A 13,752-nucleotide genomic window follows, 5' to 3' on the forward strand; every position below is an offset into this window, starting at 1 on the left:
CAAATTAAATGTAGCAAAAATTACCTGAATTCTCCATTAACCACTAATTGTTAATTAATTTTAACGATTAATTATTAATTGTTAAAAACTGTTGTAGCTTCGCAAATATTACGGTCCCACAGAGGTTTCTTTAAACAAACTAAACCAATAAATGTATCAATATCCATAACCTTTGAAAAATAACCTTTACAAATTGAGCGCGATGAGAGCGAAGAAATCAAACATGTCATAACGCTTTGCTCCACTCTTTATAGATAGCGTTACTCTATCTTCGCTTTGCTCGCCACTATGCGCGGTCCCATTTGTTTACTTGTGTTTGATTTCGCCGCTTTGCTCTTCGCTATCATCGCCGCTTTGCTCGCCGCTCCACTATGTTTCCAGCCTAAGGAAGTATTGGCGACGAATTGCAATGCAACAGTGACGCATGACTGGCAGATGTTGCTGCTCTGGGAATGCAGTAGATAAATCGAAGGAATTATGTAAACAAAATGTTTAGTTTGGACTCCATAATCAGGAGCACCCATAATGGAAGTTGGAGCAAAGTTAAGGTGGAGACGAGCAGTTGCAAGTATTTTGGGAAAGTAAAGGATATTTAAGCAACGTTGTAGGCTGCATTATCTTTCCTTTTAATGAACAAGTTGTATTAAGTGACGCCTTTTCCTCGTGTATACAAGCTTTTCCGAACAAACGGAAGTTAATTCAATGAAAATTTTCGTTAATTTTCCAACAAAAATGTATTATTACTCTTTTTTGTTAACATGTTCCGCATTTTTACGGAATTGTTGCATAGCTAACAGCCCAGCAAAGTGATAATTGTTCGGCTATCTAAGGGGCTAAGGGGCTAAGGGGCTAAGTAAGAACGTCATACTTAGACGTTGATAATTTCCTCTCTAAAAATATTCTAATTTCCTCAATTATTTTCTTTATCCTTAAAAATATTGATAAAAAATAAAAAATGTTAAGGGTTTGTGATAAAATGGTTTATAAATTCTTTCTTTAATTGCAGAATGTAGAGAAAACTAAATTTTCCAATTAACTAAATTTATACGAACATGGCTCCACGGGGCAACGGCCGAAAAATATTTTAAAAAAATGTGTATTAATAAGAAAAAATACTTGGGTATTCAGTTAATTATTAAGGAAACAAAATAATTTTAAAAAATTAAAAATTAGTGCCTTCTAAATACAAAAGATAGACGCAACGAAGAGAAAGAACCACAAAGTTTGGACGAAAGTGAACCACATACGGCCTCCATGTGTAAGTCCACAGATGAAGATTCACCAAGATTGACAGATATCTGTAAAAAGGAATTCGCTAAAGAGATTCCTGGGTGGTCATATCCTGCACTCAGATCGGGGTCTAAAAACGGTGTTATTCGCCTTAAATAAAAACCAGAAACTCGGTTTGCGTTGAAAGGAACGCATTTGGAGGCCCAGAAACTTTAGTCTGTTGCTCTTTTAGGGGGATACTGAGAAGCTGGCTCCTTAAGAAACTAGAAATTGCGTTTTTGTAACGTGATTAGTAACTTGAAAGTGGTTAGCATTAATCTGTGTGCCATAATCCACCAAATGGAGCCCTATTATGAGTTTATCTGCTAGACAAGCGCAGAGGGAGGAGGCATTTCGTTGCTTTCCTCCCGAAAAGTCGATGATACCAAAGTAAGTCTAGTATTGACTAGTGGTAGCGCAGTTTCCTAATTCGTTTTGCTGCTTAAATTTGCTCAGACAAGCAGCGATTGTCTTTACAAAAGAAGATAAGAACTGAAAAGCCCTGATGAACGGAGGCAAGCTAAAAGAGATGATGACTGAAACAGCATCAATATCATTCGTGAGCTGCAGCTTGCCGACGACCGACTCTTGTTGTTCTGGTGCCCTGACTGTTTAGATACCTAAACATCAGGACAGAAGACATACTAATCTTAAATGTAACAATATAAAAATTATTAGGATTGTTAATAAGCATAAGCTCTGAAGTTGTCCGAGTTTCTACGTCGAAAGTTTGGCACAAAATAAGAAAATTATAACTCATAGTGGCAATATTCTCTTTCCGTTTCGTTTGGTGCTAATATCATCCTTAATTTTTATTCTGAGACTTTTTCTTTCCTTTTTCCTTATTTTCTGTGACTTTTTAACCTGGATTCGATGGCGTCGCTTCTTTTCTTTTCGATTCAGGCTACAACAACACCTGCTTGACAACGCAGCTATCTGATCCACAGAATTATGCCAGGATCGTTATCCTCCCTCCTTTACTTTTATCTTCCTCAATAGCTGACTCAATCAAGTTTACCGTCCTTCTTAGTTTTTTCGTAGATGAACAGCTTTTCTTTGAACTTGCCGTTCGAGGATACGATAGATAAGCGTTTACAGGAAGTTTGCAGTGCGACCTGTTGGTATTTCGTTCCTTCACGATAAGTTGCTTCAAAATTAAGCGTCAAGAAAAGTTTACAGCTTTAAGAATGTGAACAAGTCAAGTCAATTTAAGTGTAAACTAATATCCATGTAAGTCAAATATTCTGACACCGGCTAGTGAATTAAATAATTATTGCTTTCACGAATCTTAAAAATGATCTCTGCTGGACCACTTTAGAATAATTAAATAATTTTTTAAAAATGATGACAAATGATGGACAAGGTAATATATTTTAAATTAAATGTATGCTAGTAATGAAATAAACATGTAAACTGCGAAATAATTAAATCTCATAACATATTCACTTAGAGACTGAAGGAGCGGCGATGTTATTCATCAGGATATTCATTCACCAAAAGTTTCATGTATAAATTATTTTAATTATGACCTGTGTCTTGTTTCATAATTTATATTCTCCTGCTAATTTAGCTATAGAAAATGGCTCAAACTGGATTTCTATTTAATCTATGGAATCTATAAACTAGGCTGGCTTAAATTACAATGTTTAAAGTGTTGGAAAGATCTGGAGCGTTCTTCTCTACACTGGTTTTCTTCCACCTTCTCTGAGGAATGGAAACTAGAAACGTCGCCTCTCTAGGGAAGAAACGTACCCTAAGAGAAATGGAACGATTGTGCAGTCCTTCAAAGTATAAAGGAAATCGAAGTATGAAGGACATGGAAGTTCACTGCATTTATTTTCTCTTTTTCTACTATAGAACCCATGGGTTCGAAAAAGTGGATTGTAGGAATCGGTTTGAGACTACCATAACTTAAAAATGAAAAATTGCCAAAAGTTCATCTTTCATACTTCCGAATACCACTATATCAAATTCTATCAGTTTTTTTTTTTTTTTTTTAGACAAGGACACTCGGCAAGTCCTCGTCAATCCTCGGGACTCCTACCCGGCCGGACCGCTAGAAGGTTTATCTAAAATAGTGAAGATTAGTGAGGTGCTGTCCCAGCTAAGAAGAATATGATCAGAATATGAAAGAGTCGCGTTTCTTGGAAAAGCTTCCTGGATTTTGCTTCTGGATCCAAGGATGGGTTTAAATTAAACGGTAATCATTCCAGATAGATACCTATGAGGTAGTAGACTCTTGTAGCTCTTTGTGACATCAACAAAGTCACAGAAATAGGGGTACTGTATAAAATTTGAAGAAAACCATTAAAGTTTCGAAGAAGTCATGAAAAGCTAGCCAGTTACTCTCACTTACCATTGCTATCTCGCTTTGTATTCATCAGATCTTTATGAAAATTTAACCATTTGTTGGGAATGTCAGTCTCTATATACGAGTAAAATATAAACTGAAACGATGAATTAGTTTAGAAGATATTTGAGGCTAAAGTTTTGGTAGTTTTAAAAATCTTCGAAATTCAAGTCCCAATATCTCGCTTTGCATTCATCTGATCTTTATGAAAATTTAACCATTTGTTGGGAATGTCAGTCTCTATATACGAGTAAAATATAAACTGAAACGATGAATTAGTTTAGAAGATATTTGAGGCTAAAGTTTTGGTAGTTTTAAAGATCTTCGAAATTCAAGTCCCAATATCTCGCTTTGTATTCATCAGATCTTTATGAAAATTTAACCATTCCCAGGGAATGTCAGTCTCTATATACGAGTAAAATATAAACTGAAACGATGAATTAGTTTAGAAGATATTTGAGGCTAAAGTTTTGGTAGTTTTAAAGATCTTCGAAATTCAAGTCCCAATATCTCGCTTTGTATTCATCAGATCTTTATGAAAATTTAACCATTCCCAGGGAATGTCAGTCTCTATATACGAGTAAAATATAAACTGAAACGATGAATTAGTTTAGAAGATATTTGAGGCTAAAGTTTTGGTAGTTTTAAAGATCTTCGAAATTCAAGTCCCAATATCTCGCTTTGTATTCATCAGATCTTTATGAAAATTTAACCATTTGTAGGGAATGTCAGTCTCTATATACGAGTAAAATATAAACTGAAACGATGAATTAGTTTAGAAGATATTTGAGGCTAAAGTTTTGATAGTTTTAAAAATCTTCGAAATACAAGTCCCAATATCTCGCTTTGTATTCATCTGATCTTTATGAAAATTTAACCATTTGTTGGGAACGTCAGTCTCTATATACGAGTAAAATATTTACTGAAACGATGAATTAGTTTAAAATTTATTGCCACGCGTAATCGAGTGTGGAAATTTTAATCTTTCAATTAATGTAAATAATAAAGATAATAAATATTACTTGTAAATACCTACAAGTAAAGAGATTAGTATGATGACTTTAGCGATTCTGAAGCGGTAAATATTAGCTCGGTGGTTAGTGTATTGGACTGTCAAGCAGAGATAGATTTTCTCTTCGTACAATTCACTGTCTAGTGATGGGCATTCCAAACTGTAACGAGAGAATGCTGTTCGTAAGTCGGCAGTGGCCTGGAAAACGCCTTGGGCACCAAATATGATGACGCTTTTTGAAATTTAATAAAAAAATGAATTATATTCTGTCTTTAAATTCGATCAGAGACCCACTAAAATTAATTTTTCGTAATAAAAGTTGCAAATATAAGACCGATTCCAAGTATGTAACGGAAATACGAAGTGTTCAGTGAAATTGAGACGGCGTTTTTATTGAGAAGCTCTGAAGGTAAAGTGACACTTCTGCTAATTTAAAATCCCGCCAAAATTGATGCATTAATTGCATTCAAGTCTTATTATAACAAAGATGGCTTAAAAAATGTTAAACTACACTTATTAAAATACAATTTTTCATCTATAAAATAAGAAAAATAAAAGTAATAGAGTCAAAAGTAACCTTTACTCTATTAATAAATGTACTAATAAAATAAGACTTAAAAGAAAACCAAAAAGCCGTTTGCATAATACGAATGGCTTAATGAATCTTTTAGCATAATATTCTATTTCCAGTCTTTTATTAAATAGAAATTGATTCAAACACCACTACTCCATACAGAAATGACCCTCTCTAAAAGCAAATGTTGAGAATTTGCTCCGATTTGACCATATTACCATAATTCAGACACTTTGTAACTTGAACATGTGCTTCTTGCTCTGAAGTATTCATTGCTTATAACGCTGATTTTAGTCTTTAATCGTACTATCTCTACATTGAATAACTTTTAGACAAGTTCGATCGAATTTGGTTCTCATTCTGCGCATGAATATTTCAAAAAACTTTCATTTGAAACATTTTTTGGGGGCAAATTCGATTAAAAGTACTTCATAGCGATGTTGATTGAACTTTCCAATAAATAAAATAAATCTACTGAGTGGACTGGTGTAGTGGCAATGAAGTATCTATGTAAGTGCACTTTGACGACTACTAATCACTATAATATCAGATTTTTAATGTTTACGTCAAAGCTCTTTTAAATGTTACCAGTTGCATTCAATATTGAGGCTAAAAACCGTTAGTAAAGTGTCATAATTACACACATATACGCGATGCAAGGGATGCGCTTGTAGTTTGCTAATTTCTCTTAAAATATTCCTATTTATTTATTTATTATTTTTTTTAAGGTCTCTGTCTGAAAAAAAAGTTGAAGAAAATGCTAATTTCAAGTAGGACTTATTACTGTATTTTGTACAGAAACAAAGAGAATACAACGTGAGACAATAGATGTTTCTTTCAAACGAATCAAGATAACATAGAGGATAATCAACTGTATCATTGCAGAGGATTTTGTATTGAAGTATGCGGTATTAAGAGCGGAAGTTGTGGCTGTAATACCGGAAAACTGAATAGTTAGGAATCAATATTAAAGTTCACAAGAGCATTTTGGTAATGATTTCTTTGAATGTCAAGCGATGTGTGACCAAAATGATTGGCTGGTCTAAAACCACCACTGCCTTAACAATCTACACAGTTGTAGACAGACACATTCTCTGACATATAAGAGTTGTGTTTTTTTTCTACTTTTTATTACGAAGTAAGGATAATAATATAATCCAACTAAGCGATCCTAATCCCGATGGAACACTTTACAAAATGGATTTTTCACGTTTTTCTCACATTTTCTCGTAAATGACTACATTGATTTTTCCTTTATACTTTCACGCATTGTATTTCTTATGGCGATAAACTTGGTTTTGAATATTGTTTCTAACGAAACTTCTTTTGAAACATTCTGAGAACTTTTTTTTTACTTTTAAGCTAGAAAACAAAATAAACGGTTTTAAAAAACGGAGCTTTTTCCTCCTCACAAACTAATAACTAGTATTTTACAAAATTCTGTTTTGATTTTGTTAGCCGTAAAATTTTAACAAACTGGTTCATTATATTCAATTTGGGTCTCCACTATACGAGGGTCGTTTGAAAAGTCTGTGCAAAGTCAGAGAGATACTGGCGCGTATCGAGGTTATGTTTAGTTAGTAGCATCTCTTGGAAGAACACACACCAAGTTTCAGCCAGATCGGTCTACTTCTTTGTGTTTAGCATTCGTTTGAGTCGAGGAAGTCGAGTGATTTTCAAAAAATGGACGAAAAAGAATTTCGTGTGTTGATTAAACACTACTTTATGAAAGGCAAAACGCCTCAGGAGACTAAAGAGAAGCTTGATATACATTATGGTGACTCTGCACCTTCGATTAGAACAGTTTATAAGTGGTTTCAAAATTTTCGGAGTGGCCATATGGGCACAAGTGACGCTGAACGTTCTGGACGCCCTGTTGAGGTTACTACTCCAGAAATCATTGATAAAATCCATGATATGGTGATGGATGACAGAAGAGTGAAGGTGCGTGAGATTGCTAGTGGCTGTGGGCATCTCGAATGAACGGGTACATAATATTTTGCATCAACATTTGAACATGACAAAGCTATCCGCAAGATGGGTGCCGCGATTGCTCACGCTTGACCAAAAACGTAATCGTGTGAAGTGTTGCAAGGACGGTTTGCAGCTGTTCCAGAAGAATCCGCAGGACTTTAAGCGTCGTTTAGTCACTGTGGATGAAACATGGATACATCACTACACTCCTGAGACCAAAGAACAATCTAAACAATGGGTTACCAAGGGGGAATCTGCGCCAAAAAAGGCGAAGACCGTTCCTTCGGCCGGAAAGATTATGGCGACTGTCTTTTGGGATTCGCAAGGAATAATCCTCATCGACTATCTGGAAAAGGGTAAAACTATTACAGGTGCATATTATTCATCGTTATTGGACCGTTTGAAAACCGAGCTGCAAGAAAAACGCCCACGATTGGCCCACAAAAAAGTCCTTTTCCATCACGACAACGCACCAGCTCACAGCAGTTGTGGTCGCAAAATTAATGGAAATAGGGTTCCAACTCGTTTCACATTCCCCCTATTCTCCAGACTTGGCTCCCTCGGACTACTATTTGTTCCCCAATATGAAGAAATGGCTGGCGGGAAAAAGATTTTATTCAAACGAGGAGGTGATTGCAGAAACGAATGGCTATTTTTTAGACTTGGACAAATCCTATTATTCGGAAGGGATCAACAAACTAGAGCAGCGTTGGACGAAGTGTATAAGCCTAAAAGGAGACTATGTTGAAAAATAAAAAAGGTTTACCCCAAAAAATTAAGTAGTTTTTATTTTTGCACGGACTTTTCAAACGACCCTAGTAATGGGCAACCAACCCAATTACTCTCATTCAGCACTGGGTACTGCAGTAGGGTGTTCTTTTTTTTTCGAAGGGACTTCAATTACCTGACGACAGACACCCGATACCATCTCTAGTGGCTAACGAGAGCTAAAAAGCATTTATTATACACTTAATAGCAACATTTGACTACATACTTTAAATCCTACCTCGTATCCTTGTTTCATCATAGACTGCCTCGGCCAGGAGTAGGATTCATCCTTTGGGTGTGGCCCGCATTGCTGCAAAAAAAAAAAAAAAACACAATAAATGTAAGTATACAAAAATATCTGCAACAATAATAAAAAATGTGCTTAAAAAAAAATTATGCATTATTTGCAACATCTGTCGCAAACTGTCTTTCCAAATCCTGCAAATGATGTTAAGTTTAAGTAGTCCTTCAAAGTAAAGCTTATTCTCTTTAGTTTAGTTTGAAGAAAGACTTGATTATTTTGTTTCTTATTTTGTCTTAAATTACTTTGTTGTTTTTAAAATTTATGCACTCAGCCTTGCATTTATCAATAAATAGTCAATTTTAAAGTAGGCTGTCTTAAAATAAAGAAGTCAAAGGTTACAAATTACACTTAAAAAAAAAAAAAAAATCTAAACTCTTTCGTATAATCGTTATATCTGAATTAGGTATTAACCAATACAACTAGGTGTCTTACAAATAAATTTCCCTTATCTGTTAGATTTGGTTTCAAAATTTTCTATTGTACCATATTTGAAACTAAGCCAATTAACCTTGGATTATAAAAATAGCACTTGTTCGAAAAATATTTCTTAACATTTTCTCAAATGTTTCAGAGAGAATTTAATTTAATTTTTTTTGTTTGTTTGAAGTGCAATTTGTAACCTTTGACTTCCTTATTTTAAGACAGCCTACTTTAAAAATTGACTACTGGTCCATCTAAAAGAGTTTTCAATGAATTAAACAACTTGATAAACTAACACTGTTGGTGTGCTCGTGAACACGTTTTCTTGCAAAACAAACGTAATTTCTCGTACGAAGATAGAAAGAAATCCTGGGCAAATGATATACCGTTTGAAAGCCCACTAAACAACGAAACTTTTATAAAAAGTGCCAGCACCTAGTTCTGATAATGATCACATAAGGGCTTAATAAGTTTTCTTAAAAATTTCTATTACTTCAGTATCCAGGAGGAAGATTGAGGCTATTTGGAGAATAACTTATGCTTCAAAATGGTATCAATTTTTAGAAAATTTATCTGCCTTTCTAACCGTGTCATCAGAATCGAATTCGGACTAAAACTTTCTGAGTAATAACATTTTTACTGTGAAAAAAGTAATGTTTTTAGGGAAAAAAAATTTAAATTGACGTCACTCAAGAACAGTGGAAAATATGAAGTTGGCCAATACGCCATTGAACTCCACTTTAGATGTACTACACACAGTAGACTTATGGACAATACTTACTGGTTCACTCTGTATATACGTGCACGTATATTTGCGCTATTCCTATCTCTCATCACTTTTGACTATTGTACTAGATACAGTTGCAAAATAAAAAAATTAGAAAAGGGTTATTCATTCGTAAAAAGATAAGCTTCAAGAAAAGATCCTTCCGTTTCAAACAGGAAACTCAAGGCTAAAAAGCTCGAAGAATTTCGGGGTAGTCATGATGACCTTAACAATGTAAAACTTTTTATTTTATTGACTCAATAACCTATTAAACTATTACCTATTTACATATATTTATTTATTGTATTCAGCTACAGCTGGTTACAAGAGTAGTGTTTATAATATATATATAATATATGTATATACGTATTTCATAGAGAAATAGCAAAAATAATAACATAATTCAGATTCATATCTTTATAGCTCATACTATAACACATTACAAATATTACTCAGTTACTCTTATTTGAAAAGACAAATTTGTGGAGTATATAATAGTAATAATTACCAGTATCAGTCATTAATTACACATCATGCCTCATCCATTTATTCATTCACATGCTGCTCTCTTAAAGTGAGTATGCCAGAAAATATGTTATATATTTTATAAACATCTTGTGTACTTTGTCTCGATAAAATTATTCTTATTTTTTCACAGTTAGGACCGGTCAATGGAATGGAAAGTTGCTTATTATTTACATTGTATTTAGGGCACTGCAGTAGTAGATGCACTACATCCTCTGGGGCATCAAGTTCGCAAGCGGGGCATTTTCGATCACTGAAAATTACTACGCTATTTTCCTTCATTGAAAATTTCCTTATGTGTTTTCCGGCCAGCCTTATTTGAGCAAACAAGCGAATTACCCTAAATGAGAGATCTTTTAATAAAAAATATGGTTGAGGGCCCTCATTCAACATGCCGCCACTATAAAACAGGCTGAAGCCAGACTGCGAGAGAAGTTGCAGGTCATTCTCCCTTAAATGGGATTCTGCCACCTTGACAATTGATAAGATTTTGTTCTTTGTCAAAGACTCCAGACAGTTTAGGTCTATGAGTTGGGAACAACCCGTGATTATTAAACTATTACCTATTTTTAGAGAGCTCTATATTAAATAATTAAAGCTATTTGTAATATCTATATTCTTCACAAATTTATCGAATAAAAAGTAACACACCTCTTTGTTATTGAGAGATTTTTAAAAATTAAATGTTAGTAACTCAAACGGGCTGACCAAATCAATGCAAACCTGTCAATTTATTTTTCATAATCAATTTTAAAAACAAACTATAATTTGTTAAATGAGAAGCACCTCTGCCAGTTCAAGGCCGTCTATTTAATTCTTATTATTGTTAATAATTTTTACGTGAAATCTAATTCTTTCATTTTTGTTAAACGAAAAATATTCTGAAGGACTTTTATAATTGCAACACATTCTTTAATGGTGATTATGTATTATACTGTGCTTAAGAAAATAATGTATAAAGAAACGGTAAACGTATTTGTAACGTTTCAGACCATAAAATTGGTTCATTCAATTTAAAATTGCATCCATACAGTTACTTACTTTAGTTTATATCTCATTTAAATTGAAATCCAAAGCAATTTATTATTTGAGTTTATAGAAGGTGATCCTAGAAAGCAGCAGCCCAAAAATTTTTGAGAAAACAACAAATGCTTCAACCATTCAGAGAACGATCAATATTGGCTTTTCACAAACACACGAATTTCTGATGAAAATGAGGTCAGAATAGTAGTCACTGATTTTATCTATTGTAGCACGCATGCCCACTAACAAGTTTCGGACTTGGGCCCATCATCAAACGTTTAATTAATTAGTTTTGCGTAAAGAATTCTATTTCAATTGCGTATTTCCGTGTACATTGCTTTTCTATTTTATAAGCTTTCTCAGTTTTGTAAAAAAGAGTTCTTATTTTTGTTATAACTTCACTTTTTGTATGTTTTACTTATTTATTTAGTTACTTTTGTGTTAAATAAAAATTGTTTACATGGTTTTTGCACAGACTAAGCTATATATACATCAAGACCAATTGCTGTAAGACCAATATTTTATAAGCAAATCACAAAGAGAAATTACAAACATAGTTAGAAATTAAAATGGTTTTTAATTAATAAAAATCTATTATAGAATCTGAGGTTGTCATATTTTTTGATTTCTTTGTTCGCAAATTAGCAACAGAAGAAATTATAAGTCGTATTTCATCTTTTACATTTTTTTCAATTATTAATCTGACTAGAACCTGTGGGTCAGTTAATTGTTTTAGGTAACTCCGTAGAATATTTAAATTAGCTATTGGATATACTAATGCTACGACGGAATATTAAATAAATTATTTAGTTAAGTAATGAGAGAGAGATATAAGAGAGCGAGCCACCAGCGTTTTATTTAAAGTTAAAATTGTTCATGCATTAACAATTTCACAGTTAAGATTCATATCATTTTTGCTTTTAGAAATAAGAATACATTCTCTAAGAAATCACATTGGCATTTCTTGAATACAGATACACATATATTATATTAGTTTCAGTTAATAAACATGGTTGGAATTGGAGTGGGGAGCGAATCGGCGATTTGGCACTCCAGATATCAGCTGGAGTACATCATTCTGATCTCTCCGCTCGCTTTTAGACTACTTAGCGAAATTAATAATAATATATACACAGTAGCACTTATTAATATGCATGCCATTAATTTAATATGCTAATGGACTCTCTGCTACACTGGAATAAATTGTGCCTGTTTCTAAAGTCGGCCTGATCGCCATCTTTAAAGGCTCTGAACAATTTTAATCCAATATTTTATTAGTTGAAAACTGGACAATTAAATATGAACATTATCCTTTCTAAAACAGAGAATGTTGATTTGAAGAAATTCTGATGTACAAGGTTACTCTACGCTATTTCTTCAAACTGATGGATAATTTTGTAATTAAGGATAAAGATTATTGTAATTGGCTTGCATCTGAAATATTTACGAGATCATTAGGAAACTATTACAGCAATTAAAAGCTTAACTACCTGATACCCAAATGTAATAATTCAGCTTAAAAGCTACAAACTAAAGAAATGAACTATGTCAGATTTATATCTGACACGCAAATGTCTTTCTACGCATAAAAACTATTTTTCTTAGTTTAAAATGAAATTAAAATTTTCATTAAAATTGAACTTTGATTAAATCTTCGGTTAACTTTGGTTGGTTGTAATATGAAAAATTAAATACAAAGGAAATTAGCTACCAATTCGTCTAGATTTCCACTTTTTCTGTTTCTGACAACAGCTTTTATGGGCAGGGCTAAAATAAACATAAAGGGTAGCCTTGATTTGGAAAATAAATGTAAAATGAAGGGAAAAACACCGAATTGGCTTCCAGTTCATCAAGATTTCTACTTTTTCTGTTTCTGACAACAGCTTTTATGGCCAGGGCTAAAATAAACATAAAGGGTAGCCTTGATTTGGAAAAATAAATGTAAAATATAAGGGAAAAACACCGAATCGGCTTCCAGTTCGTCTAGATTTCTACTTTTTCTGTTTCTGACAACAGCTTTTATGGCCAGGGCTAAAATAAACATAAAGGGTAGCCTTGATTTGGAAAAATAAATGTAAAATATAAGGGAAAAACACCGAATCGGCTTCCAGTTCGTCTAGATTTCTACTTTTTCTGTTTCTGACAACAGCTTTTATGGCCAGGGCTAAAATAAACATAAAGGGTAGCCTTGATTTGGAAAAATAAATGTAAAATATAAGGGAAAAACACCGAATCGGCTTCCAGTTCGTCTAGATTTCTACTTTTTCTGTTTCTGACAACAGCTTTTATGAGCAGGGCTAAAATAAACATAAAGGGTAGCCTTGATTTGGAAAAATAAATGTAAAATATAAGGGAAAAACACCGAATTGGCGTCCAGTTCGTTTACGTTTCTACAATTTCTGTCTCTGCCACCTTCTTTTATGTCCTGCGCAACATGAAGCCTGATCCTGTCACAACCAAAGAAACGCCCAACAACTAAGACTATACAATACTATAACGGATCTTAAATTTAAATCCCCCCAAAAATAAAAAAAACGTAGTTATAAATATTTACCAAATGTCAATCTTATTAAATAAGATAATGTTTATAGATAAAATAAATTAATAATTAATTTTTAAAAAATATAAATTAGAAATTAGTTTGATCTGTTGAGATCCGGATGTTAAGTGCCTGACCTTCGCAAGGACTACTGTCTAGAAGTGAGTCCTAATGGCCCATAACTTTTTAGATACCTCCTTTCTTAATCATAATCTATAATTACCTGTG

At 33.4% G+C, this 13,752-nt stretch overlaps 1 protein-coding gene across 6 annotated transcripts in view; it reads right to left on the reverse strand.

Annotated features, from left to right (window-relative positions):
- The window catches only part of LOC141456711 (zinc finger protein rotund-like), a 601,670-nt gene that overhangs the window by 266,071 nt on the left and 321,847 nt on the right, over positions 1-13,752 (reverse strand). For 5 of the 6 annotated variants that reach the window (XM_074132931.1, XM_074132932.1, XM_074132933.1 and 2 more), the window contains exon 3: positions 8,174-8,257. In XM_074132931.1, coding sequence (XP_073989032.1) covers positions 8,174-8,257 — 84 coding nt within the window. The remainder of the gene's footprint in view (positions 1-8,173; positions 8,258-13,752) is intronic. The other variant, XM_074132928.1, reaches the window with a different exon arrangement.

This window comes from Rhodnius prolixus, unplaced genomic scaffold (genome assembly GCF_049639745.1).
Source record: "Rhodnius prolixus isolate KJV_2025 unplaced genomic scaffold, Rpr scaffold_10, whole genome shotgun sequence".
NCBI classification, from domain to species: Eukaryota; Metazoa; Arthropoda; class Insecta; order Hemiptera; family Reduviidae; genus Rhodnius; species Rhodnius prolixus.